Here is a 26,868-nt window from a genome sequence, read left to right as displayed (position 1 = left end):
TTGAATCTCTCTGGCTCCCAGTTTTTCTATTTCTACATAAGAGATAAGAATGTTTAACTGCTTTTCTAAAAAGCTCTGCAAGCTCCAATTTTCCTTTTTTAAGGAAAACATTTTATTGGTGATCGCTGTTTGTATTACTTGCTCGTATTGTTAATTTACCTGATGGTTTTGTGCATACTGACACATAAGCAAGGGCAAAAATTAAGTACTCTATTCAGCTACTGGTTTTGAAACCACAAGACTAAGTTTCTTCATACAGTCCTGCCAAGAGGTCCTAAGAATCATTTTTGTATTACCTATTAAGTATGTTTATCTAAAAATCTATTACTTTTTCTTTTCTGGACAGTGACAATGCAAAAATAAAAAAACAAACACCAAACCAAACCAAAGCCCAACAAAAAAAAACAAAAAACCAACACTAAACCAAAACCCAGCATTTAGCTGGAGAATATCACTGAATCCTTTTCACTACACCATGCAGTTTCACTGGATTCCCTTCTCTGTCCTTCATACAAGAAGAAAACTCACCCCTTGCCAGGTAACGCCATGGTAGTTTACAATTAATGAATGCTTTTCACTCACAAAAACTATTTAAAGGAATCTTCACCACAAAATACTAATAGCAACACCTATTTCACAGATGAACCATTACAGACAGCAGTTTGGTTCCTGTTTACCCACAGAACGGCCCAGTACTGCCACCCAAGTGAAAGTCACAGCGCTAACCCACCCTCTCACAGCAAACCAGGGACAGATTCGGATAGCGAGCCCCAGGCTCTGATTTCCAGTTTCCTCTATTATTCAGTAGCTCTGATGATAATTCCTCAGTACAATGAAAACGAGACATACTGCATTTATCAAACGCACTATCAAGATAATGATGGAAAGCTAAAACCATCCCCTTTTCCAACCTTGCCCTGGATAACTAATTATAAAGGTGCACTAAAAAGACACAACTCCCTAGGAAAGGGTACTTTCCCATATTACTATAACTTGTATCTAGCCACCCGTCCCTTCATTCACAGGCAAAGCAGAGATCCTTCTGTTTAGTTTTCCTGTCTTTTAAACGGCTCACATAAGTGTACCAGATTTTAAGCTTTAAAAGCGTCAACCATAAAATAAAGTCTCAAAAATATAGAACTAAAACGAGGGGAACATTTTTAACCAAGAACATACTTCTGGTTCCACTAACCTACTCACAACGGACCAAGCATGCAGCTGTACGTTGGGATTCCCGAATGGTATTTTTAAAAGTCTGAAAACGCCCCTTGTAAAAGAGCTCATCAGATGTACAAAGTTTTTTTTCCTTTCTCTCCTACTCTCTTCTCACCCCTATCTCAATCCTTGCTCCAGAGGAGAAGATCAGAAAGTGCAGCTGTTACCAGGCCTTTAGACACCTATTCTCCTTTCCCTCTACTTCCCCCCCACCCCATATGTCATGGATATAAAGCACAAGCCAGATTTACAAAGATTTTAAAGTCCCAAAAAGATGGAGTTTGTCTTGCTGTTAGCGATCTTCAAGTATGCCTTCAGATACCTATACACAGATACCTAACACCTATACACACAATCTAACCAAGAGCCGGTCTATGTCTCTTAACACCCACGTACCCCTACAAACCTCTTCCTGCTTCTCTCCTCTCCTTTATACAATTTACTAGAGAGCTTTCTATGCTTGCACTACTCTTTTCATCCTTAAAAGCACTTACAAATACTAATTACTTTCACATATCCCTTCTGTGAAGTAAATAAGGATTATTATCCCCTCTGAAGTAAATACGGATTACTAACTCCTTTTTACAGACTGAGGAAATGCAGAAGAGGATTTTAAGTGGTCTACACACCACAACGTAAAGAGATGGTATTGAAGCATGGATTAAGATATAGAGAAAGTTCTCCACCTCATACTCAGACTATGACAGTCTAAGTCTTACCCTTCTATTTGCAAATGATACTCTTAACCCAATTGTTTCTATCTGCTGACTGACGATCAAATATTTAATGTATGCCATAAAATGAAAATATGAACTCTACAGCAGTGCCTCTTATTTGTCATGCCCCATTACTTAGACCGGGTGGTAACATGCACCCATATGATGGTTTTCAATTTTATTATAGTCTCTATTTGCTCACTCACTTAAGATGTTTAAAGAAGAGTTGTATGGATTATCAGACAGTCTGAAAAATTCAGTTCATAGCTCTTCAAACACATTCATTTTCATCTTATTAGCACAAGTAAAGTAAAAGCCTTAGGCAGGTAATTTACCATCCAGTTTATCCAAAGGGACTTCTAAAGGAAAAGTCAACCTTTGTAAATTGTTTGTGATAATCTCCAAATTGATCATTAATTATCAGCTGCTAGGAAGCTTTTCTTCCATCAGCGGCACTGTGAAAATAATGCATTTTGCAGAAAATCTACCATTGTTGTTATTGCCACCTGTGTAATCAGCCATTATTAAGTCCAGCAAAGTTACATAGCAGGCAGCAGCCTCACTAAGTGAATCCTGTCCAGCAACCCCATTTTGCAGGCAGTTTAAAAATTAGTTATCCACCAACAGGAAAGCGTTCATTATTAATGTTACATTTTACATTCTATACCTTCCCATATATAGTAGCAGTTACAATTAATTTAGACCCATTCAACTGCGCTTAATAAAGCGCACATTGTTCTGTACTGCCAAACTTGAGCTGATGTACAGAAACTTCATTTTCCCTTTCGGAGTTTTCTGGTTTTCTTCTGCTGGAAGTGAATGCTTACAATCTAACAGTAAAATTTAAAAAGACTGTTCCATGCTTTCCTTGGGAAAAAGAACTCTGCTCTGGTGAGACCCCACCTGGAGTACAGTGTGCAGCTCTGGAGTCCGCAGCACAAGAAGGACATGGACCTGTTGGAACAGGCCCAGAGGAGGGCCATGAAGATGATGAGAGGGCTGGAGCATCTCTGCTATGAAGGAGGGCTATGAGCAAGTTGGGGTTGTTCAGCCTGGAGAAGAGGAGGCTCCGGGGAGACCTTATAGCACCCTTCCAGTACCTGAAGGGGGCCTACAGGAAAGATGGGGAGGGACCCTTTATCAGGGAGTGGAGCGCCAGGATGAGGGCTAACGGTTTTATATTGAAAGAGGGGAGATTCAGATTAGATATTAGGAAGAAATTCTTCACTATGAGGGTGGTGAGGCACTGGAACAGGTTGCCCAGAGAAGCTGCGGATGCCCCATCCCTGGAAGTGTTCAAGGCCAGGCTGGATGGGGCTTTGAGCAGCCTGGTCTAGTGGAAGGTGTCCCTGCCCAGGGCAGGGGGGTTGGAACTAGATGACCTTTAAGGTCCTTTCCAACCTGAATCATTCTATGATTCTATAAGAGATGGTGGCAAATAAAGCAGATTAGCATTAGCTACCCTCTGGGCCACGCCGCACAGAGCGTGACCTTTTTGTACAAGAGACTGCTTGTCAAAATGCAGTTCAGCGTTCATATAAAAATTTTGACCAATGTTTTCCAGAATTGCTGGGCATGATATACTACAGACCATTTTCTGAATTTTGGGCAATACTATGACCAATGTATGACATCAGACATTCCACAGTTCCTACTTAAACTCCATTGGACTTAATGCATAATCACCAGTTAACTTTACTGGAGCAGCCCTGGATATCACATGCCTTGCATCTTCAGTGGGATCAAACACACCTGACAAACCGTATTTTAAAAAACTATTTCACCAACCAGGAAACCCAACCTGCCAGCAATAAACTGCAAGCTTGGCAACTATTTGATTGTGTATTGTCACGCACAGCATAGTTTAAGGAAAAAAAGAATTAACATTAGAGGGGAGACAGAGGCAGGTAATGAAAATTTTTAGAAATGTTGTATCCTTGGAAACGGGTGTAGATTACAAAGTAAGTGATTGTGTGTTTCTTTAAAAATGGTCTACAGATTAAAAAAAAAAAATAAACAGGTGAAGTGCCCACCGCCATGGGTTGTAGGTATAACACAGCAGCAATTAAAGCCCTTTACCTTTGAGAATGGCAGTCCCAGCAGCACTGTAATATATTTCTCTGTTTTTGTAATAGATGTAGGATAAATTCTACGTATGTGCAACCACGTCATCTTTAACATACACACACACAGAGTAAAAGAGTTTTGTTCACATTACAGAAGTCTGACTGCTCATGGGGTTCATGACCCAGGTCAATCACAGCAGCAACTCCACACCAAGTCCTGATGATTCCAAATGCAACAGGATTACAGTCATAAAGATGGAAAAAGGCAACAGTACCACAGCTGAAAGAAGAATCATCCCTCAAAGACAGTTCTGCTCAGGTTCTCTCAAATTCATATGATTTAGGCTTACAGTTGTAGCACAGGATCTTTTAAATAATGCATACAAAAATTCTAGTTCAAAGGACAGGAAGGCTGAAATGGAATAGTCTCTTACAGAAAGATGAGACACAATTCTGCTAAAAATGAAGGGAATAGGCTTGTATATTCTTCAGTGAGATGCTGCCAATGCACAGGCCCCTGCTCTTGAGGGAGCTTGAGCTTTCAATACTGCCATCTTCAGCAAAGAAAACAAAGGGATCCAAACTATCAAGGTGCAGTTCTGTTCTATGCAGGGGTAATGTCAAACAACGCCTCACTAAACAGTCCTGAGCGCTGGATACGTTGAGAGTCTTGTACATAATTTTTTCTTGTTTGTTGAATTTTCTAATTCAGGGCCTCTTTACTATTACTACTACTTTCCTAAGTCCTGCAGAACCAATTACTCCACAGGCCGCTGAGCAACATTTCATTCTAGTCACATGCCATAGAATAATGTACTAATTGCAGAATCAAATTTAGCCCCCCTGCGATCTGCATAACTTACTTCCAGGATCTATCCTGACCGTGAGAGGCACAAAATAAATATTTTGCAGAAATGCAGGTATCTTCAAGAGAATAATTTAACCTGCAGAATTTGAATGTTGGTCACCATCTAAGAGCATGAGAGAACTCAGCCTGACTGATCCTGCGCTAAACTCATAGGACTGAAAATTAAAAAACACACTCAGAAGTGCAAACAAAACACAATTTAGGGAAAGAAAATAATTCCTGTGATGTCATTTATAGCTAGTTCTTTTCAGTAGAACTACACTCTCAATGCATGCGTAATATTGGAAGCAAGACTTATCATTAGTAAACAATTTAATAATCCAGTTACATAAGCAGTAACAATTCCTTGGCTGGTAATGAACAATATGATATCAAAGTTGTCATCTCTTAAATGGAATCTTGGTTGATTTTCTGTACACGAGTAGTCCTGATTAATTCAATTGTGTCCTCAGTGTGTTTAGTGCCTGTGTAGACACAGGAGAAGAGAGTCTTGCAAAGGTCTCTCTGAGGATTGAGTGAGCTTTGAAATTCTAACTTGGGCAATGTTATATGAAATAGAATCCAGCTCACTTGCCAGGAAGCAATAAAAGCAAACTCAGTGAGACTGCTCATGTGAATACATCTCAGCAGAATCAGGGCCCGCTCGAGCCACAAGGGAGGATAAACTTAAATAAAGCATTTCAGTATAACCATTCTTTCAGCAGTCTTTAGTCTGTATTAGTAGCTAACATCTGAGGAAAGGAAAGGTTTGCTGCTTGGCAATAGTGTGGTGTTAATGTAACACAATCTGTTAAATGAAAAAGCAAAATTAATTCCAATTTGGTGTCTTCACATTTCACACTCCAGAGACTCTTAAGGACCGAATGAAAGACAAGAAGGGGTAGGGAAAATTTAGTGAATTTTTCCAAATGGAATCGTCTATTTCTTTGCATTTCACCTAATTAAGTCAAGAGGCAATCGGAGGGAAAAATAACAAAGGTGTCTTATTTATGTAGGTATTTCTTACTGCGTGCCTACAACAGCATAAGAACTGTCTGCTTCTGGACATCTTTTGCTGTCTACTCCCCCTCTTCGTGTCCTCTCCACAATTCAAATGTTTAGACTCACTTCGTCCTCACAGCGAGGAATGGATTAAGCAGAATTACTTACTGCTATGCCAATTAAGGAGGAATTAATTACAACTTTGCCTCCTGTCCCTCTAAGGTTGCAAGTTTGCCTACCAAAACAAATCTGAATGCAGCTGAGTGGAGAGCTGCAAACACTCAGGAGGACGCAGGTACTAAGTTTTCCTCTTGCTTTATTCAAACCTCTGGCTGCAGTGGGGTGACTTAACCAAAGTTCTTCTCTCCAGTCAAAAGCGCTGCACAACTGAGCTGTTGTACTCCTTGGTATTTCAATTCCCCAGGAGTGTAAAAGGGGACAGCAATAATACCTATTTGTCAGCGGCATTGTGCAAGTTAATCCCTTAATATTTGTAAAGCACCTTGAGATCGTAGCACAGAGGGCATGATAGAAGCACAAAGTGTTAACATCATTGTAATAAATTGGGGCATGTTCCAGTTAGACCGTTTCCAGTGAACTCTCTCTGGACTTCGACTCAGGACATCTTTGGCTTCTGGAGTTACATACACACTGTCCAAACCAAAAAATTGGAAAGCTACACAAGACTTTTCTCTTCAGCAGACCATTTCTTTCTTACTTATTTTTTTCCTGAAGAAATACTTCTCCATACCACCCACATTCACTTCCAAGCTAATTATACTTTGAAAGACAACCAGCAGAAAGATGATTATAGCATACTGAGTCAAGGGAAGGCCTAGTCAAATAAACAGGATAACTTCCCTTGGTCCATCTCTCACTTTTTTCCACTGGATGATGAATTCCCAAACTCATATAGCCGTACACCTTAGAAAGACTAGGCCTTTTTTCCCTTCTTTTCCTTCCTTTTTGCCGCTCCTGTACGTTTCCAGCTGCACCCTCCCCAGCCTATAAATTGCCATCGAAACTACCCTGCTGTTCACCCTGGTTACAGAACAAAATGAAGCAATTCCAAATGACCCACCACCACTACTTAAAAACGAATAAATATCAAATAATAAAAAATAAACCAAAGAACAAGAACTGAGTGCCCAATATCATGCCACCATCCGTTTACAAAGCAAAAAGCAGGACAGAAGGCAGCTAGCTGCATCTCTCATAGAAGTTTACCTATGTAAACGGTGTCATCGTGTCCCCCCCCACCCCCTTCCCTCTCTTGCCATTCCGTCTCCCGTTCTCTTTTTCACCCCACCACAAGACCGTGGACGTTCTGCAGACAACTGTTTCATATGATCTCAAAGAGTTAAAAGCTCCTTTTGACTTTAGCACCTTCTGAAGCATGTGAGGAGGATGCGTAACCCTGCAAAGTTCTCAGCGTTTCCAGCTGCCACCGATTCCAACAGAAACTCCGGGCACTCGATTTTGAGCTTTACAATATCAGGATAATAAATTATTATTATCCCTTTTTTTAATTAATCTGTGGTCATTTTTTATAAACCCATACCTTGTGAGTCTAACTGTGCTGCTTTGTTAGTCTGGTACTACCTATCGCATAATAAAAGTACATTTCTATACAAACAGAATATGACCCTAAATATCTCCTTCTTGCACAGAATAAATGTAATGCTGCATATTTGGAGAAATCACCATGTAAAGCAGAAAGAGAGACACCCAGATGAAGTATCCCACTGACTTGACTAAAACATCTTTAGAGATTTTTTGATATAGTTGTTCTGAGATTTGTGTTTTTCTTACAGTCTAGCTTTTTTAACACAACAAAAAAGTGCCAGTATTTACCTAAAGCAAAATATTTTAGTTCAGTTCTTTGCCATTATTTATTCTAGTCCATTTGTCACATCTATATAGCTTATATCATTATTGACACAGCTATATGAGTAATAACATGTATCATGCCTCTATCTTTCTGTACACAACTCAGATAATGAAGAACAGGATAGTTCAGCCAAATGAATAATTATTAAGGGTATACTTTCAAAAACCAGAAATCAATTGTTCATCACCGTAATTGACTGTGGTCATTCATTACATCTCTGCTGTAGATTCTGCTCTGCTTTATAGAAGACGTGTCATAACAACAGACATTACAAAAATACTGCAGAAGTTTCAGCTCTCTAAAAGATAAATACGTTAGAGTAGCCTTTTGCAATGCGTGATAAAACCATGAAAACAGTCACAGGAAAAAAGAGGATGAAGCAAACAACAGTACTGGTTTGCTGGTATAGTGACATAGTGTTCTAATACACCTCTTTTGGGGCTTGTTTCTCATAGTCTGACAACATTTATCACTGGTGCTCTCTTGCAGCTGACTCCTATTAAACATTTTGAGGTTCTCACTTGATTATCCGAAGACCACGGAAGACACCAAATGCAGATGAAGCAGAGTTTTTGAACTGAAGGACCCACATACCTCACAGACATACAAAATTGTCAAAATAGGATAACAAAGAGTTTTATACACCTAGAGCTTTGGAGCGTCATTGCCACAATGTGTTGCTTTAATTCTATTCCCTTAATAAACTAAAAAAAAAATAATAATAAAAGCCATGATCCAAGCTTTCAGACTTCATAATGTCTATTAACTAGACGGGAATTAAAGAAGCAACAAAAATAGGTTGAGTAAACAAAGAGGCAATCAAAAGTTCAAAAATTAATTTTAAACCTCTCAGTCAGCACAGCTGAGAAACCCAGGAGCTTAGCCTGTCCAGCTGAAGGGTGTAAAGGGACAGCACAAATCTCTCTCTGTTTATTATGCTGAGAGCCTTACCTCAAGATTAGATGTTGCAAGGAAAGAGTCTGTGGTCTTCTTGCCTACCTAGATACTTAGCCTTCAATGACTATACTAAGTAACCTGTAAGGTATTACCTTTCTCCCACTCCTTATTCTACAAGCAGCAGTGTTATCTTTCAATTAATATTGCCTCTGTTTCACAGGACAAAAAGAAAATATACATTCTAATTTGGATTATTAGCAATGTAAAATATATCCTACTACCAACCAAATGTAACAGGTAATAGCAATACTAAAAAAAAAAAAAGAAAAAAGACTAAACTATACTAAAATGGCCCCAAAATCTATTATTTAATTGATGTCATGTACACCCATTTCAGTTGAGCACAATTGCTTCTTCATTCCCGAATCATGAAATCAGTCCAAGGGGACTCCAAGCTATGCTGTATTTTCCACGTTTCACTTCAATAAAATATTACAAATACGTTACCATGTATCTGGGACTTTTTCTGCAATCATCATAACAAAGCAATGTTTTCATAATGTCGCCACAAACCACAGCTATTACCTCATACAAGAGCACAATGTTTTGGCAATGCAGTGCAAATAGTAGGAACAACTTCACCATCATCTTCCAAAACAGTTCTTTGAACACATTTCACAAAAAACAGTAGCAACAAAAGCTCTGTCACTTCATCCCTTCCCTCCACCCTCTTGATGAATGAGAAGAAAGCAGTGAAACAAGCAGTGCCCTCTCCTATCTCCTCATTCTTAAAGAGGCTCTGGATCATAGTCATCCGCAGATAAATCACACTGAAGTCAACAGGAAACATGCCAAAACGTGGAGAAATTACATATGTCATTTAACCTGAACATTCCAGGCTTAAGAGAAGTGGACTGTTTAATACCTGCCTATACCACATGTTCTAAGCAAGTCATGGGGTGGGCTAGGGCAACGCCTAAATTATACCAAAAACGTGAGTAGTACCCCATTTTAATGTGGAAATGACATTGTCAATTACGGCAGAAAAATATGAAGATAAGGTGAAAATTCTTTTGTTAGTGTCCTGATTTTGTAGCAAGTACAAAACCTATAGGACCTCAAAGGAGTCAAAGCAACTCAGAGCCTAACAGGGCTGAGCTTTATTTGTGTTATCGATCTACCATATTCCTTTCCAGACTTTACTCAAAATGGTTTCAAGCAACTTACTGTTAATAAGGATTAAACCTACTTAACTGAAGTATTTCAATAGATCACATCACTATCAGGCCTGATTAACGGGTCTTGAAGTCTACAGCAGCAAGGCTGTACTCCTTATATATTCTAAATATTGTATTTGCATTCTGGATTCTTTCTCAGTGAAAACCAGCGCATGCAAAATAAATTCCGCAATCCCACATCTTGTATACAAAGGGCATCACACATATCCTGTGACTTAAGCTATTCTCCTGAAATTATCTTAGTCTCACACAATCACACTTCAAACACCCCATATGTCCAGTTTGGTTATTCCTTCTTTAAAAAGCTAATAAATGTAATACTTAGATGCAACTGTATTTCATCTAAAAAACCCAACAATTATCTGCAGTACTTTATGCCAGGAAAAGCATCAATAGGAATCATTAACAACGGCTTCCACTTTATTTTCTTGCCGTTTAATGGGCCCAACCCAACACCCAAGTTAAGTCAATGAGAGTCTTACAATTGTTTCCAGGAGGAGCTGGACAGAGCCTTATGATCCTACATGAATGTGGGGCTTGTGCAAGGGGGCCGAAGGACAAGCACAGCCTCTGTTCATTCACACATCGATACTGCAAAGACAGAGGATGAACAAACTTCCCATCATGTTCCTACTGCCCGGAGCTGCAGAGGAGCCAGTAACAAAAGCTTTCGAGCTGAGGACAAACAGTGCTCTCTGGACTTACTCGGTCCTTATCCTCTTTTCTAAGACTATCAATAAGGGCACCAAAATCATTTGCCGAAAACCAGACTAACACAAGGCACTGGGCACCTGGTGAGAAGCACCTTTTAGCTATTGCTCTCCTGAAGTGTTTTTAAAAATGTAAAAACACATGACAAGGCCCAACCTTGGTGCTACATTTACCCTCCTATTCAACAGGGTTATTTCCATCTCAAAGGAAAAAACAAGACAAATGCACAATAGTTCACAACTACAATGCACATGTATTGCTTTATTGAACTCTACCTGATAAATGGGTCTAAAAATGTAAATCAATTTATTTCAGGAACTCACTTTGATGTTTCATACAGATAAAAATAAGGAGAGAGAAAAACAAGCTCTGATTTTCTTCCCAAACACTGATGGAAGTGGTATATTTCCAAACAGATTAGATACATGAGCCAAACTATTAAAAACATTTAATTGCCCCAAAACTCTAAAAGGACACAGAAGTTTTTTGCACTAGATGACTCACACGCAATTCTTTCACACACAATTTTTTATTTCTTTACGAAAATCATGCACTCTTCCTACACACACGTTCATCCTTTCCTCCCGCTTTCAGTGTTAAATATAACACCAGAATCTTTGAAAATACAGATGTTATATAGCCTTTGAAATATAGGAACCAGCTTCATTCTGGAGACTTTCAAATCTGTACCTAGGGCTTCCTGTAAGGCACGAGCGGCATATAATACTTCAGTGGATTTCCAAAGTCCTGTACTGACATGTGCCTGACCCCGCTGTCTCTCATACACTGGAGCTACATAGTCAAAGAAACTGGCAGGCTGATATTCTGTTGCCATTTGGCAACTGCATATTGTGAATCTCATTTTATTTTTGATTATGACAATGACAGGCCACAAAAGAAGTCCACCCTTTGAACCTGGTCATTCACACCCAGCTTTAACGCAAACGCCGCTGTAACCTGATGGTAACACTGAACTGGCTGAAGATCAGAAGAAGGAGCCACACTAGATCTACCAAGTGCATTCTCTCCTGCGAACCATCCTCTCTCCATCTCAAGCTTTTCTTAAGTTGGACATCTAAACCTAATGAAATGGGTGACACAACGCAGCAGTTTGTTTAAAACCAACAGAAACAGATCAGAAAGAGACACAGCTAGAATTTTAGCGGTGGGAAGAAAGGAGAAAAGGAAAAAAAAAAAAAGGAAAAACAAAAAAAGAAGGGAGAGCGCAAGGTATTTGTTCAGTCTTTATTAACAGCATGAGGGAACACAGCCTTAACAGTGTAATCAAATTAAAGAGTTCAAGGACCTGGCTTGAAAGCTGCCATTTTAATAAAAAGGGGGGACAACAGGCAGGTTGTTTAAAACTGTAGCTGCACCCTTGTACCCTCTGCCACCTCCTTCTCCCAACCCTCCCTCCCACACCACCAACTGCCATCTCAAATTTACCTTGCCATGCACTCACTCCGGAACTCCCTTCCAACCACTGCGGATTGGAGGAATCTACAGAAAATAAATTGACAATAAATATGACTATATTACCTAAAGGGAGGAGGAGGGGAAGCAAAGAAAATGACCAAATTGTTGACACTGGTCAAGGAGACATTCCCCTCTAAAATTTCCAGGAACACGAGGGCCAAATAGCAAAGGTTTCATTATGAATTCACTCATAGCGTTTCTTACAGAATTTTTTCTCACCCATCCCTGAATACAGGAGCTTATTCTTGTTCAATCATTAGCACTGAACAGCAGATAGGCTGTTATTTCCCACTCCTGAAGAAACCCATTTTATAGCATGCAACATGAAGAACTGTTTCACTAATAAGATGGTTAAGTAACTTCAGTAGAGTTGCTATGGGAAGGCATGGTGACACAGCGGCTGCAGAACTGTCTTTCTAGCTGCATCACCACTTAAAGGGCCTCAGAATTTTCTTAAGCTCAATAGATTTATTGTTTTAATCTCTACCTGGGAGAATAACAGTGCTTCCCATAAAGATGTAGAAAACATGCCCGACCACTTCTGGCGAGAAGCTGAAAGGAGAAGAGCTGAGGAAGGAAGAGACGGGACAGGAACAATAACAGAGGGCTGCAAGTCTATTAGCTTGTTAGGGCTACAACCTTAATACTGTTAAGGCTTATTTCACGTGCATTTTTTTAAAAAAGTCAGATTTTTGCTGTCCATACATTATGATTAATCTAAAATTATGCAGAAGCTTTTAAGTTTCCAGTATTATCATCATTTTATCCATAGAGATCCAACTTTATCTTCCTTTCATCATCGCGGATGTTCTCCACAAAAAGACAGACTCAGGCAAATAAGATGTAATATTTAAAAGCAGTAGTGTCTCAAGACCGTGTAACATAGAGAAAAGGAAATCTTTATAAAATGAGAGTGTAAATAACAATTAGTCCTTCTATTCGTCCTCCTGACATCTCAGAAGCAAATAATCCAGCCCTATTTTTAAATGAAAAGTACGTTTATTGAGAAAAGCATCCAGCAACCTTATGATCTGACATAAGCAGCGCTCTAGACACAGCAGCAAGGAACCTTCAGCCCTGTCCAAAGGTGTTAACAATGCAGTACTAATGTGACACGGCACTAAATGGATGGCCAAACACAGAGGCTTTGTTACATGCAGGAGGTTGCATTTTCGTCATCTTTTTTCCAAACGTGCACCTAAGGGAAAATACTACCAAACCCTTTCAAAGAAGAAAAGCAAAGAAGAAACGTATTTTGTCCTACACATTTTTAGGATAAACCTAGCAAAAGGCAAAGAAATATTATCGAAATTGCTAAGAAAGAGTGAATGCTCCAAAGAATTTTTGGGTTTTTTGTACAGCACATTTTCTTCTGCTTAACCTATTAATAGTAAAGCGTGGACTGGTCAGAGTATCAAACTAATACATACTCAAATATTCTCCTAACTTTCAATTTTTTTAATCTATTTAATGAATAGGTTTTTATCAAAGATTTTAGTGAGCCTCATTCATTCTAAACTTTTAAACAGATGAATTGGGTCAAAATGATTGTATTATATGCCTGTAATTTACGCTATCAATTTTACTTTCCACCACTGCACCACTAAAGGAAAACTGCGGTCCTGATTTAAAGCTGTAAATTCAGATCAAATGGGAAAGTGTTAAATTCAGAAGGGCTTTTGGTCCATTAACTTCCATGCTGATTTGACACGCTCTGCAGTGCTTGGGCAACAGACTCTGCTATACAACGTATTCCTAAGCAAACAGTGCTTTGTGTCATAAACCATCTGGGGTGTCAGTTCTAAGGGCCACTCATCTAAACTCCTCTGATACACTTGGAAATACTGAGGTGCAGAACAGAAACTTTTCTTCACTACTGAATCCCTATTGCGAGGGTAAGGAGATGCTGCCGTTGGAGGAACGACGGAAGGCACAAAATTTTGGCTAAGGTAGTTGTTTTCATTATTCCACTGAAGAAAACTATTGGATACGCAAGCTTTCTAAAAACATTATGATTTTTCTAAGGTACCAATAAAAGTGATACCATTCATAACCTGGACAGAGCTCCCTTTCATATCAGAGCCTATAGTTGCAAAGCTAAGTGCCAAGCAGATGGTTGAAATCTGTTTTGTATAAAAAGTGTGTGCGCACACGCGTTTTTTTTAGATTGAGTTCTTTGTATTCATATTCAGGCCTAGGTTCTAGCCATCAAAACACTGGCACTGAAGCAATCATTAGCAGCATTTTAGACAACTGGCAACTAAGGTATTCACAGTTCTCCACAAAATGTTCAGCTAATATCTCCCAGATGTATAATTAAGGCAAAAGATCATCTTCTTAAATTCGTATCAGTGCTTTGGATGGCCTTTCAATAGACTGCACATGTATGTAAAAAGCTATTTTATTTATCTTCTTTGTAAAATAACGTTCTATTATGCTCTAATTTTTTATAGCGGCTTTTGAAAATACAGGCTTCCATGTGAACCATAACGGCAGCAACTTCATTCATCTTGTTTTCATCTTTCTAATAAACATCAGGAAGGAAATTCTGTAAATCATTTTAATAATAAGGCTCTGTCTTTCTTATCTAATAACCATTTAGTTTATTCAATATGAAAATATAAGATAGGCTATGCTGCTCTGGAGGAACCACCTCCAGATGAGGGTATTGAGCCCTCCAAGAATCTGCTGATGAATCTGCTGCTGTTACACCGGGCAACCCATGGCAAGTCACCCCAGTTACAGGCACCTCAGTCAACCCATTTGTAAGTAGGTTGTTTATTACCACAAACAGCAAAACCAGAAATGCTTACCAGCATGGGGCTCTGCTGTCTGCCTGGGGTTCTCATGGAATCTGGGAACTGGTGACAATAATTTGCCTGGTGACAAATTAACAGAGGTCACACTTTTGACACCTGAGGTTATCAAACAAATGTATACTTGGAAGAATGCATTTTTGTGCAGCGGTCTCGCTTAAGACCTTGGTGGCCACAAATGGGAATTACTACCTTAGGAAACACACAGTTTCAAAACAAAGATTGATTTTGCGTACAGTGCCAAGTCCACTAGGGCCCAGATGTTAGCCCTGGCAGAACTTAGGTACGTTTTCATCGCCACCATTCTGATCATTCTGATCTGCCAGGGATACATGCTGTTTAGGAGGACCAGATAGTTAACGTGTCTTTAAAGCACACCGAAACAGAGCTTCTGAAATCTACAGATTTGCAGAAGCCTGCAGAACTCCCTCCTGATGCTTTAGAAATTCCAGCGGCGTTGCAACTGATGGAAGGTTGCTGCAGATTAAGGAAAGTCAGGCTTCTGCTCAGTGATCTCCTCCTGAGTCACCATTTCATGCCATCCTGGCTTACTGGGATGAAAAGTGTCAGACTTTTTCATACGGCTGAGCAGAACATTCATTAATTAGGCCTATGTTTTTAGGACCTGATACTGAACTTCAGTGCCACTGAGTCCAAACACTCAGAATTAATGGTCACTTTTTTAAAGGATGCCTTGACTGGCCCTATCACAAAATAGGTCTTTGCGAACACACTGCTGAGTAACTACTACTGAAACACTACGGAACATGCCTGATTATAATCCATTATCTCAAAAGTAGTCTCCCTCTTAAAAAGCTTATCAAAGAAAATAACTTAATGGCTCAGTCATAATATTCACAGGCTACAGAGATCAAATCCACCCAGGAATCCTTAGTTTATATGCATTTTCTCAACAGTGTGTAGTAAGAGATGCAACATAGAGACTAGATCTAAATCTACCTGCAGACACCAGCAATTCAGCTCTACTCATACAGTTGGAAACAAGAAAAAAAAATACTAAAAGAGATTAGAAGGACTTTCAACATGAATAAGAAAATAATTCCTCCCTTTTAATGAGCCTGTATCATTTCCTTCATCCTGGATCTCTGTCACACATTTGAAAAACAGATGTCAAATACGCAGGTAAGAATCACAGTGCATTTTGCGTTCTGCAACGTGGTTTTTGCTTTTAAGCTAGTTGGTTTGCTCACTGTGGCTGCCTACACTGCTGCTTTCAGTAGAGTCTGTTCCTCACATTAATACTCTCCATGTGAAGAATTTTTTCCTGGACTCCCCTAGCGCCTGGTCCTTAGGTTATAAAACATATGACAGCTCTTGTACATATGGCTGAAGATGTTAATTGTTCTCCAGGACGAAGCGTTTACCTGGCCATGAGTAGCACACACTGTCTCTCAATTTACGGCTTAAACACTGCGGGTGCTTCTGCCTAACTCCAGTTCTCCGAACTTGCCTCCAGGTAGGGAGTTCGCTTAGAAGCACACTCAGATAATTGGAGGGGCTACAGACAGTATTCCCTCCCAGCCCTAACTGATGCAGCTGGGGCTGTAAATATTTCTTTACTTTACGTTATTAATTATACTCCAAAGTCCCTACTTTACATATTTAACTAATTTGAATATTACAGTTCATCTTGCTAGAATGAGACCTTTAGAAATTATAATTGGACAGACAGAAGTCTGTAATTTGCAGTTCTTAGGATCTCAAGAAGGAAAAGAAGGGTCTTGAGGTTAAAAAACAGGACTAGCAGTCAGTATCTCCGTTTTTTCTACCCACCCATGCAAATGATTTTGTGACACCGTCCCTCAGTTTTCTCATCTATAGGTTGAGGCTAATCTTGCTTTGCAATCTAAAGAGCACAGAAATCTTCACGATTTGTATATTAATGCTTTCCAAATGCTCTGAATTCCTAATCAAAAGACTTTACAGGAAGTATGAACCTATTATTAATATTATCAGTACTTCTAACAGTAAAGCAACTTCTACATACATACACATAGAGAATATACAGAGAGAGAATACACATGCACATATATTGCTCAATTTATAAGTTCTAAAGCATGGCTTCAGGACTGAAATCTCATTCATGAGCCATGCTAGGGATCTCTTACCTACTCTCCGTTTCTGAATTTTCCCCATACAAAGACACATTGATATTACTCTAAGCTCTAAGCACAAAGGCTGCTCTGTGGAATGGAAAGAAACCTTCTTTTTTGTGTTTGTACAGTGACGGGCATAATGGGGTCCTGATTCAGGATGCTTGCACTCCACAAAAACACACTAAATCAATGACACTAATACACATGCAGATTATCTATAAAAGAGATGCATGGCATACTTGAGAGTGGCACAGTATTTTTCCCATACCTTCGCATGGTATTTCATGCAAACACCATAGCTTAATATGGTTTCCTGAGTCACACAATTAATTTCTGAGTTTAGGCAAGAACAGCAAAAGCGAGCAGAACTTAGAAAATATAAGCAAAGGATGACTGCTTCCACCGAGAAATTCTGCCAAAGTCTAATCTCAGTTGTGCAACCAGAATCAATTCAATGATCATATGGTTTCAACAAAGATGAGGATCAATAACCTTCTTTACAACACACTGACCACAACACCTACTTAAATCTCCAAAACCCTTGAGCAAAAGACAAACCAAAGGCTCAACCTGAAGAGAAAGATGTATTTTCTATGTCCCTGTGATTTTCAAACTCAAAGCCTGGATATTTTTAACAGACATGGAAAAGAAACCTCTTTGGCTTTATTCAGCAACTGCAGGAGGAAACTGTACCAAAAGAATAATGTTGCATGTTCTGTTTTCATTTGATTTCATTTAGCCTTTCAGTTCTATTTCAGTTTTGTTTCATTTAGCCTATTTTTTTTTTTTTTAAATAATCATCATGTTGTGGTGATTCACATTTCACACCAGCACAGGAACAAGTCATGTAAATACAACACAACAAAATGACCCAGTTTGTTAATAGACATGCCAAACGGGTAAGAACATCCTTCCCTCCGCCCTTACCAACCATCACCTTCCCACACATCTCATTTCTATCCAAAAAAGCCTCTGCCCCACTGAGGCCACAGCATCAAAATTTAGGGAGAAAACCCTATGAATAGAAACTTGACTAAACCTTTGGAGAAAATGTTTTCAGTCTTGTTTTACAAAGTGAATGTAATGAGGCCGCTAAAGGAATTTCTCTGAAAACAGAAGTCTTCTCTACAGTCAAATACAGCCTGGGCAGCACTACAGCAAACCAACGCTCCCTCCGGGCACAAAGCTCCACCAAAGGGCCTCAACCCTAACTCAGGCAGGCCACCCCAAAAGATGAGGTACGTTTCACACCCTTCACTAAACACTCCTTCTCTTGAAATGAGAAATACCTCAAAACTACAAAATTTGTATGCTGAGATGCACTTTGGTCTTTCAAACCGTGATGAATTTTAGCTGCATCACACTCTTAAGTGCAGTTTCTTTAGGATTCCCAACAAACTGAAGATAACGCAACTTAATGCAACCCAGTAAACGGGCATACCAAACTACAGAGAAGTAACATGAATGCATCTGTACATACGGGTGCACATACTCTTGAGATTTTTTTTAGGCTTGCTGTTTGAATTGGCAAAAAAAGTTCGGAGAAATCTTTTTACATAATTATGGTAAAAAAGGAGTAACAAAACTAAAAGTTTGTCAGAACCACTAACATTTTCCTTACTCTTGGTATTATGCTGTTTATTGAGTCGGCAATGGCAGGTAACTCAAGCTGACTGTCAGATACATTATCTTTGCCCATGCCCAACCTGCAAAACGAATGAATGAAACATGGGGCATTTTTTCACTCCCACATTCTTAAAAAAATCAAGCTCAGCACCAAAGAAACAAAGAGGATGACAAACTCTATGGGGTTCTCTACATGCCTAGGTCTTTTTTCTCTAGAGCTACAAAGGTTTGTGAAGAACATTAGATGCACACAATGGTCTTAACTAAGCAAGAATAGCACATACCCCCCCACACACAGAGTTCCTCACCACTAAAAAGAACTGATTATTCAGACAAGAAAATTAATTTTCTATTCACTCTGCTTATATTTTTGCCTCCAAAAGTAATAGAATTATGTTAAGATTAGTAAGACAGCAACAAATGTGTAGTAATAGACTATAATACAACCACACAGAAAAATTAGCACTAAGGTAACATTTTATGATATAAATAGATCAAATAGCCCACAGACACCCACACCCTAGGAAGAAAACAAAACATAATGAATACAGTGTATATGAACTTGAGAAAACACAAAAGCAGAAGTACATAGTAAAACAAAATAAAATAAAAGTATTACAGCTCTCAAAGAGCAGTTGCCGATATGCATTTCCATACTTGATCTTTCCAAAAAGAAGTATAAAAAGGAAATCTGGAATACCACAGATTTTTAAAATAGCAAATATAATTACAAATTTAGAAATAAGAAATGCTACCTGATTAATCCCACAATACTCTTAAGGGAAACAAGGTTAAAGTAATTTCAAACTTTCAAAGCCAGCCCCATGCTTTTTCTCATTTTTACTTCAACTCTCAGAGTTCTGCAAGTCAAAAATAATATCATTGTGTTGGTTGGGTTTTTTTTCTTAAACAAGGTGACAAAAGCAAAAGTTGAAGAGAAGTGCCATGCCAGATCAAAAATAAGGGTTAGAAAAATGTTTGCAAATTTCTTTCAAAACAAACACCGAACCTCCCCCCCAATACCATGGGCAGCACCTCTAACACTCCTGAACTTCGTATTAACATCTGATGATTCCAGCAACCAGAGTTCAACTTGTGTTTTTCCTTTTCCTTCTTTTTCTGCTTAAAAAAAAAATTAAAATTTTGCACCTATCCTAAAAAAAGGTAGACAGCGTCTCTGAATTACCACTGCATATCTCACAATTTCCACTCACTCCTTACATTCTTTCCAAGTACCATGGCCCCTGCAAGCAGCGCTCACCAAAATTCTTCCAAAATCTTGTCTAAATCTGCTCTCTCCCAACAACTACCGCGCGCAGAACTTCACGCTGTCACAAGGACATGTGGGCTCAGGAACAACTTTTAGAGACTCCTGGCTTCTCAGGCTGGCGAAGGCTGGGCTTGGGGCGGAGGTGACAAGCGGCGTCTCTCGAGCGGAGGCTGCGGTGGCACGCAGGGCTCCCCACTGCCCCTCTGGTGGCCACCGGCCACAGGCAGAGCCCAGCCCCGACCCCAGGCGAGGCACCAGCCACTTGGACCAAGTCAGCCCCTCGGTAGGGTGTGGGAGAGGTGGGACGCGTGGCAGACCGCAGGCTAGCATTGTAACCCTCAGCAAAGGCGTGGGTGAAAACTTTATGGCCACTGACAGCAGCGGGGTTTCGCCAGGGGGTCTGCTGGAGGAGACGTGGAAGGTAGAAACGCCGTAAATCCCCGTCAGGTACAGCGCGCGCGATCGCTCGCCCTCGCCCGCTGCCCAAAGCCAAAAGCTCAAGAGAAAAACACAACCCCTTTCAAAAGTTCGAGAAGTTGAGTTCTGGTTTAGGCAATACAATAATGTAACAAGGATTTGCTTAATTTGCAGCATAGCTTTTAACATACTCAAATACAACATAATTTTACCTTTCGTGGGAAGTATGGGAGACTTCACACATTTTCCAAATTAGATAAAAATCCACGGATACTTTAAAAAGCAAAAGCGCTTTGCTTCTAAGGATGCTATTTGTTAAACAAACTCCTTGCCATCAGCAGAGACATACTACAGCTATTGATTAATTGCTGGGAGCACTTCTTTTCTCTTGACTACAGTAGCAGAATTCACAGGCATTGAATATTTCCAGTGCAAACAGGTACAACATGACAACATCTTTTTCCCCCCTTCACTTACGAGTTAATCATGCTACAACCAGGCCTGCGCAAGAAATTAATAAAAAAAAAATAAAAAAAAAGCCGAGAGGCTGTCAAACTGACTTCTGCAAGAGCTGTGAAGGCAGAGGTATCTGACACGCAAACATGCAGGTATTCTATTCAACATTAAGAGATTTTTTTAAAGTATAGTATGAAAAGCATGCGAAGAAACTATAAATCTACCTTGGGAGGAGATACTCTTTTTCCTGTATAAATATTGTAAAAGCGTATTTTATACAGCTACAGATATATCACTTTACGGAGACATATATGCCTATCCTATCAGGGAGCTTCACATTTAAGTAACTCAATAAGATACTATATGTCTCCTAAATGATAAAGCCATAAATGCTCGTTAAAAGCTCCCTAAGTAGTAGTAAATATTTTGTAAACTAGTTATATATTTAAGATCTCTGGACAGCAAGAGAAGGAAAAACAATTCCTCTCCTATCTAAAGGTACCAATCAAACACGCTATGCACATAAACATCGCAAGCTGCTTGGTGGGAGAGTGTGTGTATGTGTTTGTGTGTGTTTTAATTAACTCCTTGAATGCATATGATGAGCCAGCCACCCAGAATTAGTAATGCCAAACTCCCGATTTGATTCGAATGCAATGAATACAACAGTCGAATTGTGCGGGCTGGTGTGTCACTCATCAGCTCTCTCATTTGGGCTTTTGCCTTCCAAGTCTAGTTCACAATTTCAGCAACTGGTAAATTATTGAGATGTTCATTAAAATCCGTAATCTGTAACAGTCAACTTCTTCCTCGCTAAGCATAAGCGCAACAAACGAAATTAGCGCACGCGTAATAGTCTACAAACGCATTAATCCCTTCAGCCTTATCTCAGAGAAATAAAATCATGTTAATTTTCGTCACTGCGAAAAACCAGTATTTGAAACTTTTAACTGGCACTGTATTTATTCTTCAGATCCCAGACCCCTAGACCCACAAACATAAGCAATAAAGTCCTTTTCTCAAAACATCTCGATGGAAGGTAAAAGCTATTCAGCCCGATATTAAAGAAATCTCATTGTTTTCTTTTAAATGAAGGAATAATCACTCTTACTTCTACAGGTAGATTTTAAGAGAGTGGGACGTCATTCTGAGCAAGCCGGTTAATAGAAAGGTATTATTCTTTCTCCAAAATTCTCAGCAAACGCAGCAGCAGAAGAAAGCTTTTAGGGTAACTTTAGCTAAGAAAAGCACTTAGGAATACGCAAAGTTTCCTTTTAGGAAAATGATTTCTCCATTTGACAGTGTTGGTACAACCCCAAAATAAATTCAGTGGGAGTCTGAAATGACTCGTGCAGTGCAGCAGTGAAGCAGCTAAGTATATTTTTTTCCTCCCAGCAGAGGCTTGCTTTACATCTTTGAGCCTTTCCTTTCTACAAGCTAGTCACTAGCACAGAGAACGTTTTGAGTGCACAGAACTGGTGACTGAAAATGTTAAACTTGTTCTGCTGTCCCCATCCTCACGCTCCCATCCGCGCCTTTTGTCTTTTCTAGCTCTTCCTTTTTTCCTATGGAAGCACTAACCCACCCTTCTTTCTTCCACAAGCACTGCGTACCTCTTTACCTTGAACTGCCACGTTAAAAATTAAAAAAAGAGAAAAAAAAAAAAAAAGGAAGGGAAAAAAAAGAAAAAAGAAAAGATTGAAAAAGAGAAATATAAAGGATGTTACTCTGTCCGGATGCCTAGCATAGCCTCTCTCACAGTCTACAGAGAAATGTAAATATGCAGTAATTAATTTGGGTTTAAGAACATTCCATACACTAGGGACATTGTTAAGCAGTCACTTTATCCATTTTTCATTTATCAGATTTTATTAAGACATTAAAACTTTATGTTGGGCATTTCTGAGATTTTATCATTCTGTAAATTTCACAGCTGTCCATGATGGTTCTGGCCGCGTTATCTCTACGTTTTTACTCAGTGAAGTAAACTTTCTTTCTATCGTGACCACACTTGTTATATTTAAGTATAATGACGCTCCTTTTTTTTTTTTAAAAAAAGAAAAAAAAAAGATAAACACAAAACAATAACAGAGTTATTGTTCTCAAGAGCTTTAAAGCCAATTCAGAGTGCCACAGGTACATTGCAAAGTACATCCCAGAAGTTATCTTTTCCCTGTGTAACAAACGGAGCAGATTCCAGTTATAATTTCTTTCTACAACGTTTCTGCAAACATCATCCCCCTCAGCGTACGCATTCTGATGCTCCTCTCAATCAAGCAGCTGAACCGCCACAAACAGAAATAAAGACGTGCAAGTAACTCCTCAGGAAAGGACGAAAACCGTCACATTTTTGGTATGGTAATTAATTATACATGCTAACTCACAAAACCTACTGCAATTTACTAGTAATGCTGAATGAATTAATGAATGTTTACTTGTCTGACACCGAGGATCATTTTCATTCCAAGTATGTATCACAAATGTCCCCTGATAATGGCCACAGACACACAAGAGAAGTCCCCCCCTTGATTCAGATCCCTTCAGTTGGGGTGACTGAAAGTTTCTGAACTGTTTGCAGTTTACCGGGATACACTGAAACATCACGGGAAAGACGACAGGCAGAGAAGAATAACCTCCTGAGATATATACAGACGCTCCGAGATCTGAACTGCAAACAACTTAGCTTGATAAATCTTTACCTCCTCATAATTTGCTATTCAAGTTTAAAAGGGAATAGTGGGAGATGGATAGTAATAACAAAACTGAAGTCAGTCATGCAAATATGACGTGCTGGACCCCAGCGACTGCAGAAATGTACTCCAAGAACTGTGTTTACTGAGAATGAGAGAATAATCTGCCAGTGGTGTCTAAAAAACAATCATCTGCGCATCGTGCATATGCACACATGTGAATTCTGTGAGCGTGTGTGTGGCTGACGGTCTGTGCATCCGTGTGTAAGAGAAAGAGTGTCCTCATGGCTGTTTTTGGATAAACACATATATTACATGGACAGTATCTACTCTGTGTATGTGTGTGTAACTATAGTCAAACACACACAATGTAAACAAATGGTAATGATTAACAGAGATACTGGTTTGTATTACCAATTTCAGCTGCAGAAGGAAAATTGTAAAAAAAAAAAATAAAATAAAAAATTGTATGTCCTGAGGTTCGTTTTTATTGCTTCCCATTTCTACTGCGTGCTATTATCTGCATAGCAAAAGGAGAGCAGCGTATTGATTATTTAACAAGAATGTTTACAAGAGCAAAGCTGGGATCTCTGAAAATGAAACGTACGCCTAAGGGGGAAAAAAAAAAAAAAAGAGTAGAGAAGCTCATTCTATTTCTAAGGAATATGTTTTGTCCAAAATCATTTGTTTACATATAGAATTTATATAAATATATATTTAGAATGCAGAGACTTCAGATTAAAAAAAAAAAATAAAGTCCCCCAACAGGAAAATGAAGGGACTTCATTCTGCTTCACAGAGTTTACAAGTATTCTGTTGATCACAAAGTTCAAAGAATAATCGAAATCGCTTGCTTATAAATTTCTACGTATAATCTTAGTGAAGCATATGAAATACTTGAATCTATTAGTTGTATGAACAAGACACATGCATGATTGTGATGCTAGATTAGATCTGACACCAGAAACAGTAACGGTTTCCTCAGGTAGTTCAACTAAGTCAATACAATGCACGTGAACAAAACCAATTTTGTTCTATTATCGTAATGATAACAAACCAAAGAAAAATGCCAAGTATTCCAAGTAAGTCTGGAAAATTAATTGATTAAACACGACCTTGGAGCACTGCAACCATGCCAATTCCACTTTCTAGTAAGCAAGTGTTCTAGTTGCAGAACGAGGATTGAAAGCGTTAAAATAGTTCTTTTCTGCATTTCCCAATTTTATTTTTCTCTGATCTTTTAATTCAAGCGTTCTTTCCTGTCCTTTCTCTGCATGCGTGTTCCTCAGCCCACTTAAAATGTTTTTATCTTGCCTTCTTTCCTATGCCTTTACTATCAAATTCAGTAGGTTTGAACGATGAACAGCTTGACTTAGCATATTTTTAACCAGCTGGTCTAGCACCTAGCTTGTATTGCATAGTCAGATACAACCAAATGTTTATACAGGAGGTAGCTTTCACGAAGATGAGAAAAACCTAAGTAACGCGCATCCTGGCATTCTTTTATTTACCACTTAGAAATGAAAGTTTGGATTGTTTACTGCAACCGCACAAGGGATATTAATAACCTTTAAAAATGAAGCCGGAGGGAAGGGATGCCGGATCATCAATGGACGTGTGTACTAGCGCCTGAGAAAACGCTTCAAAACCTCTTAGGAGCGTCAGATCATATGAAATAAGGACTAAACTCTCAGAGGTCACAAGCCATCGCCAGTGACAGCAAAAACTTAATTCAAGGCAGGGAAGGCTCCTGCTTCGGGCAGGGGGAGAAGGGCACATCTACGTCATACCCAAACCCCGCTCTTGACACTCTGCGAGAGAGGCGATGGCCAAAACTTGGAGGCAAGAGTTTCACTTTTTTTTTTCTTTTTCCCTTTTTTTTTTATTTTTTTTTTTTTTTAATTTCTCCTCCTCAGGCAAAGGGATGTTCTCCCGACGGAGGGCCGGGATGTTAACTTGCCTAAAAATAATCGCTTCTGCTAGATCAACAAAAGGTCATGTGCTCGGCGGAGCGCCTTCCCAAGTTTGACGGGAGGGCGAGGTTGGAAGTGGAACCCCCCCCCCCCCCCCTCCTCCCGCCACCGGGCATCCTCCATCGCCCGGGGAGTCCCCGGGCAGGGGCGGGGAGGTGCTGCCGAGGAAGGCACCTCTTCGGCTCGGTGTGCCTCGGCGGGCCGGTTCGGGCAGGGGAAGGAGGGCACGGCAGCCTGCCTCCCGAGCCAGCGGAACAAAGCTGCGCACCGCCGGGGCGGCGGGCGAGGGGCTCGCCGGGGCCCGCCACGGCCACGGAGGGCTCCCCCCGCCCCGCCCCCACCCCACGCCGGGCTAACTGACACGCCGTTTGAATAGCCAAGGTAACGCTCGGGGGGACGGGACACACACACCACACACACACACACACACACGGACGGGGGACAGCGCGGGGGGAGCATCTCGCCGGCCTGCCGCCGGGCGCCGGAGTTGCGCGCCCGTCCCCCTGCCTCTGTGCGAGCCCGCACCGCGGGCAGCTCATCCGCGCACGAACACGCGTGTTCGTGTAAATTAACAAACAAACAAATAAATAAATAACAACAACAAACAAACAAACCACGAAACAGAACACACACACACAAAAAAGAAAGGGGGGGGGGAAGTCCGTCCCCCCCCCCAAAGCAAAAGGCAGCGCCCCCCCCCTCCCTCCCCCGCCCCAACAACTCGACTCACCTTTCAAACTCCTGAGGTAAATCAGGGTCAGTTAGCATGCTGGAAAAGCACAATTTCCCTTTGTCACAGCAGCCACCTATGGTCGCCTCCAACTGAACCTGTCAAGTGAGTCCAAACCTTCTAAACCGATTGATTTTCTCTCTCTCTCTCTCTCTCTCTCTCTCTCTCTTTCTCCCTCCCTCCCTCCCTCTCCCTCCCTCCCGGCTCGCTCGCTCTGAGCGAGGACTCCTTGACCAGTCTCTTAAAGGGGCAGCGCGCCTCGCAGCAGGCTGCGCCCACAGCTCCCCCCGCCGCGCCGGCCGGCCGCTGGGCAACCGCCCGCCGCCTGGCCTGGCCTCTCCCGTCTGCTCGCCCGCCGCCGCCGAACGGCAAAAGTCAACTCCATCAATGTCCTAAAAAAACGGGGTGGGGGGGATAAATAAGGGGGGAAGGAGGCGGGGGGTGGGGGGAAAGCTCGACAATCCACCTAAACCGGCAAACCAGGAGCAAATCCCCTGCGCTGAGGAAGATCAGTGGAGAAAGAAGATAAAACAAGAGCGGACTGATTAAATTGAAACAGTTATCAACTCTCTCAGAGTTGAAATAGGAGAGAAAAGATTAGACACATAAAAATGTTACCAAAGGCATTCGTGTTCCGAAGAATTTTCATTCCTTTCTCTCCCCCCTCCCTCTTTCTCTCTCTTTGGGGAGGGGAAAAAAAAAAAAAAAAAAAAA

General features: G+C 40.3%; 1 protein-coding gene across 34 annotated transcripts in view; it reads right to left on the bottom strand.

The window, feature by feature from the left end:
* The window catches only part of SOX5 (SRY-box transcription factor 5), a 656,593-nt gene that overhangs the window by 272,419 nt on the left and 357,306 nt on the right, over positions 1–26,868 (bottom strand). For 4 of the 34 annotated variants that reach the window (XM_074586391.1, XM_074586421.1, XM_074586401.1 and 1 more), the window contains exon 1: positions 26,155–26,340. The exons of 22 other annotated variants lie outside the window; for them this stretch is intronic. In XM_074586391.1, the coding sequence (XP_074442492.1) occupies positions 26,155–26,192 (38 nt within the window). In that variant the 5' untranslated portion in view covers positions 26,193–26,340. Of the gene's footprint in view, positions 1–26,154; positions 26,366–26,868 lie in introns of those variants that run through there. 8 more of the 34 variants (XM_074586168.1, XM_074586187.1, XM_074586176.1 and 5 more) reach the window with 6 other exon arrangements.

Source organism: Larus michahellis, chromosome 1 (assembly GCF_964199755.1).
Source record: "Larus michahellis chromosome 1, bLarMic1.1, whole genome shotgun sequence".
Lineage (NCBI taxonomy): Eukaryota > Metazoa > Chordata > Aves > Charadriiformes > Laridae > Larus > Larus michahellis.
The sequence above is the reverse complement of the archived record's forward strand: the minus strand, read 5'-3'. Positions and strand labels throughout refer to the sequence as shown.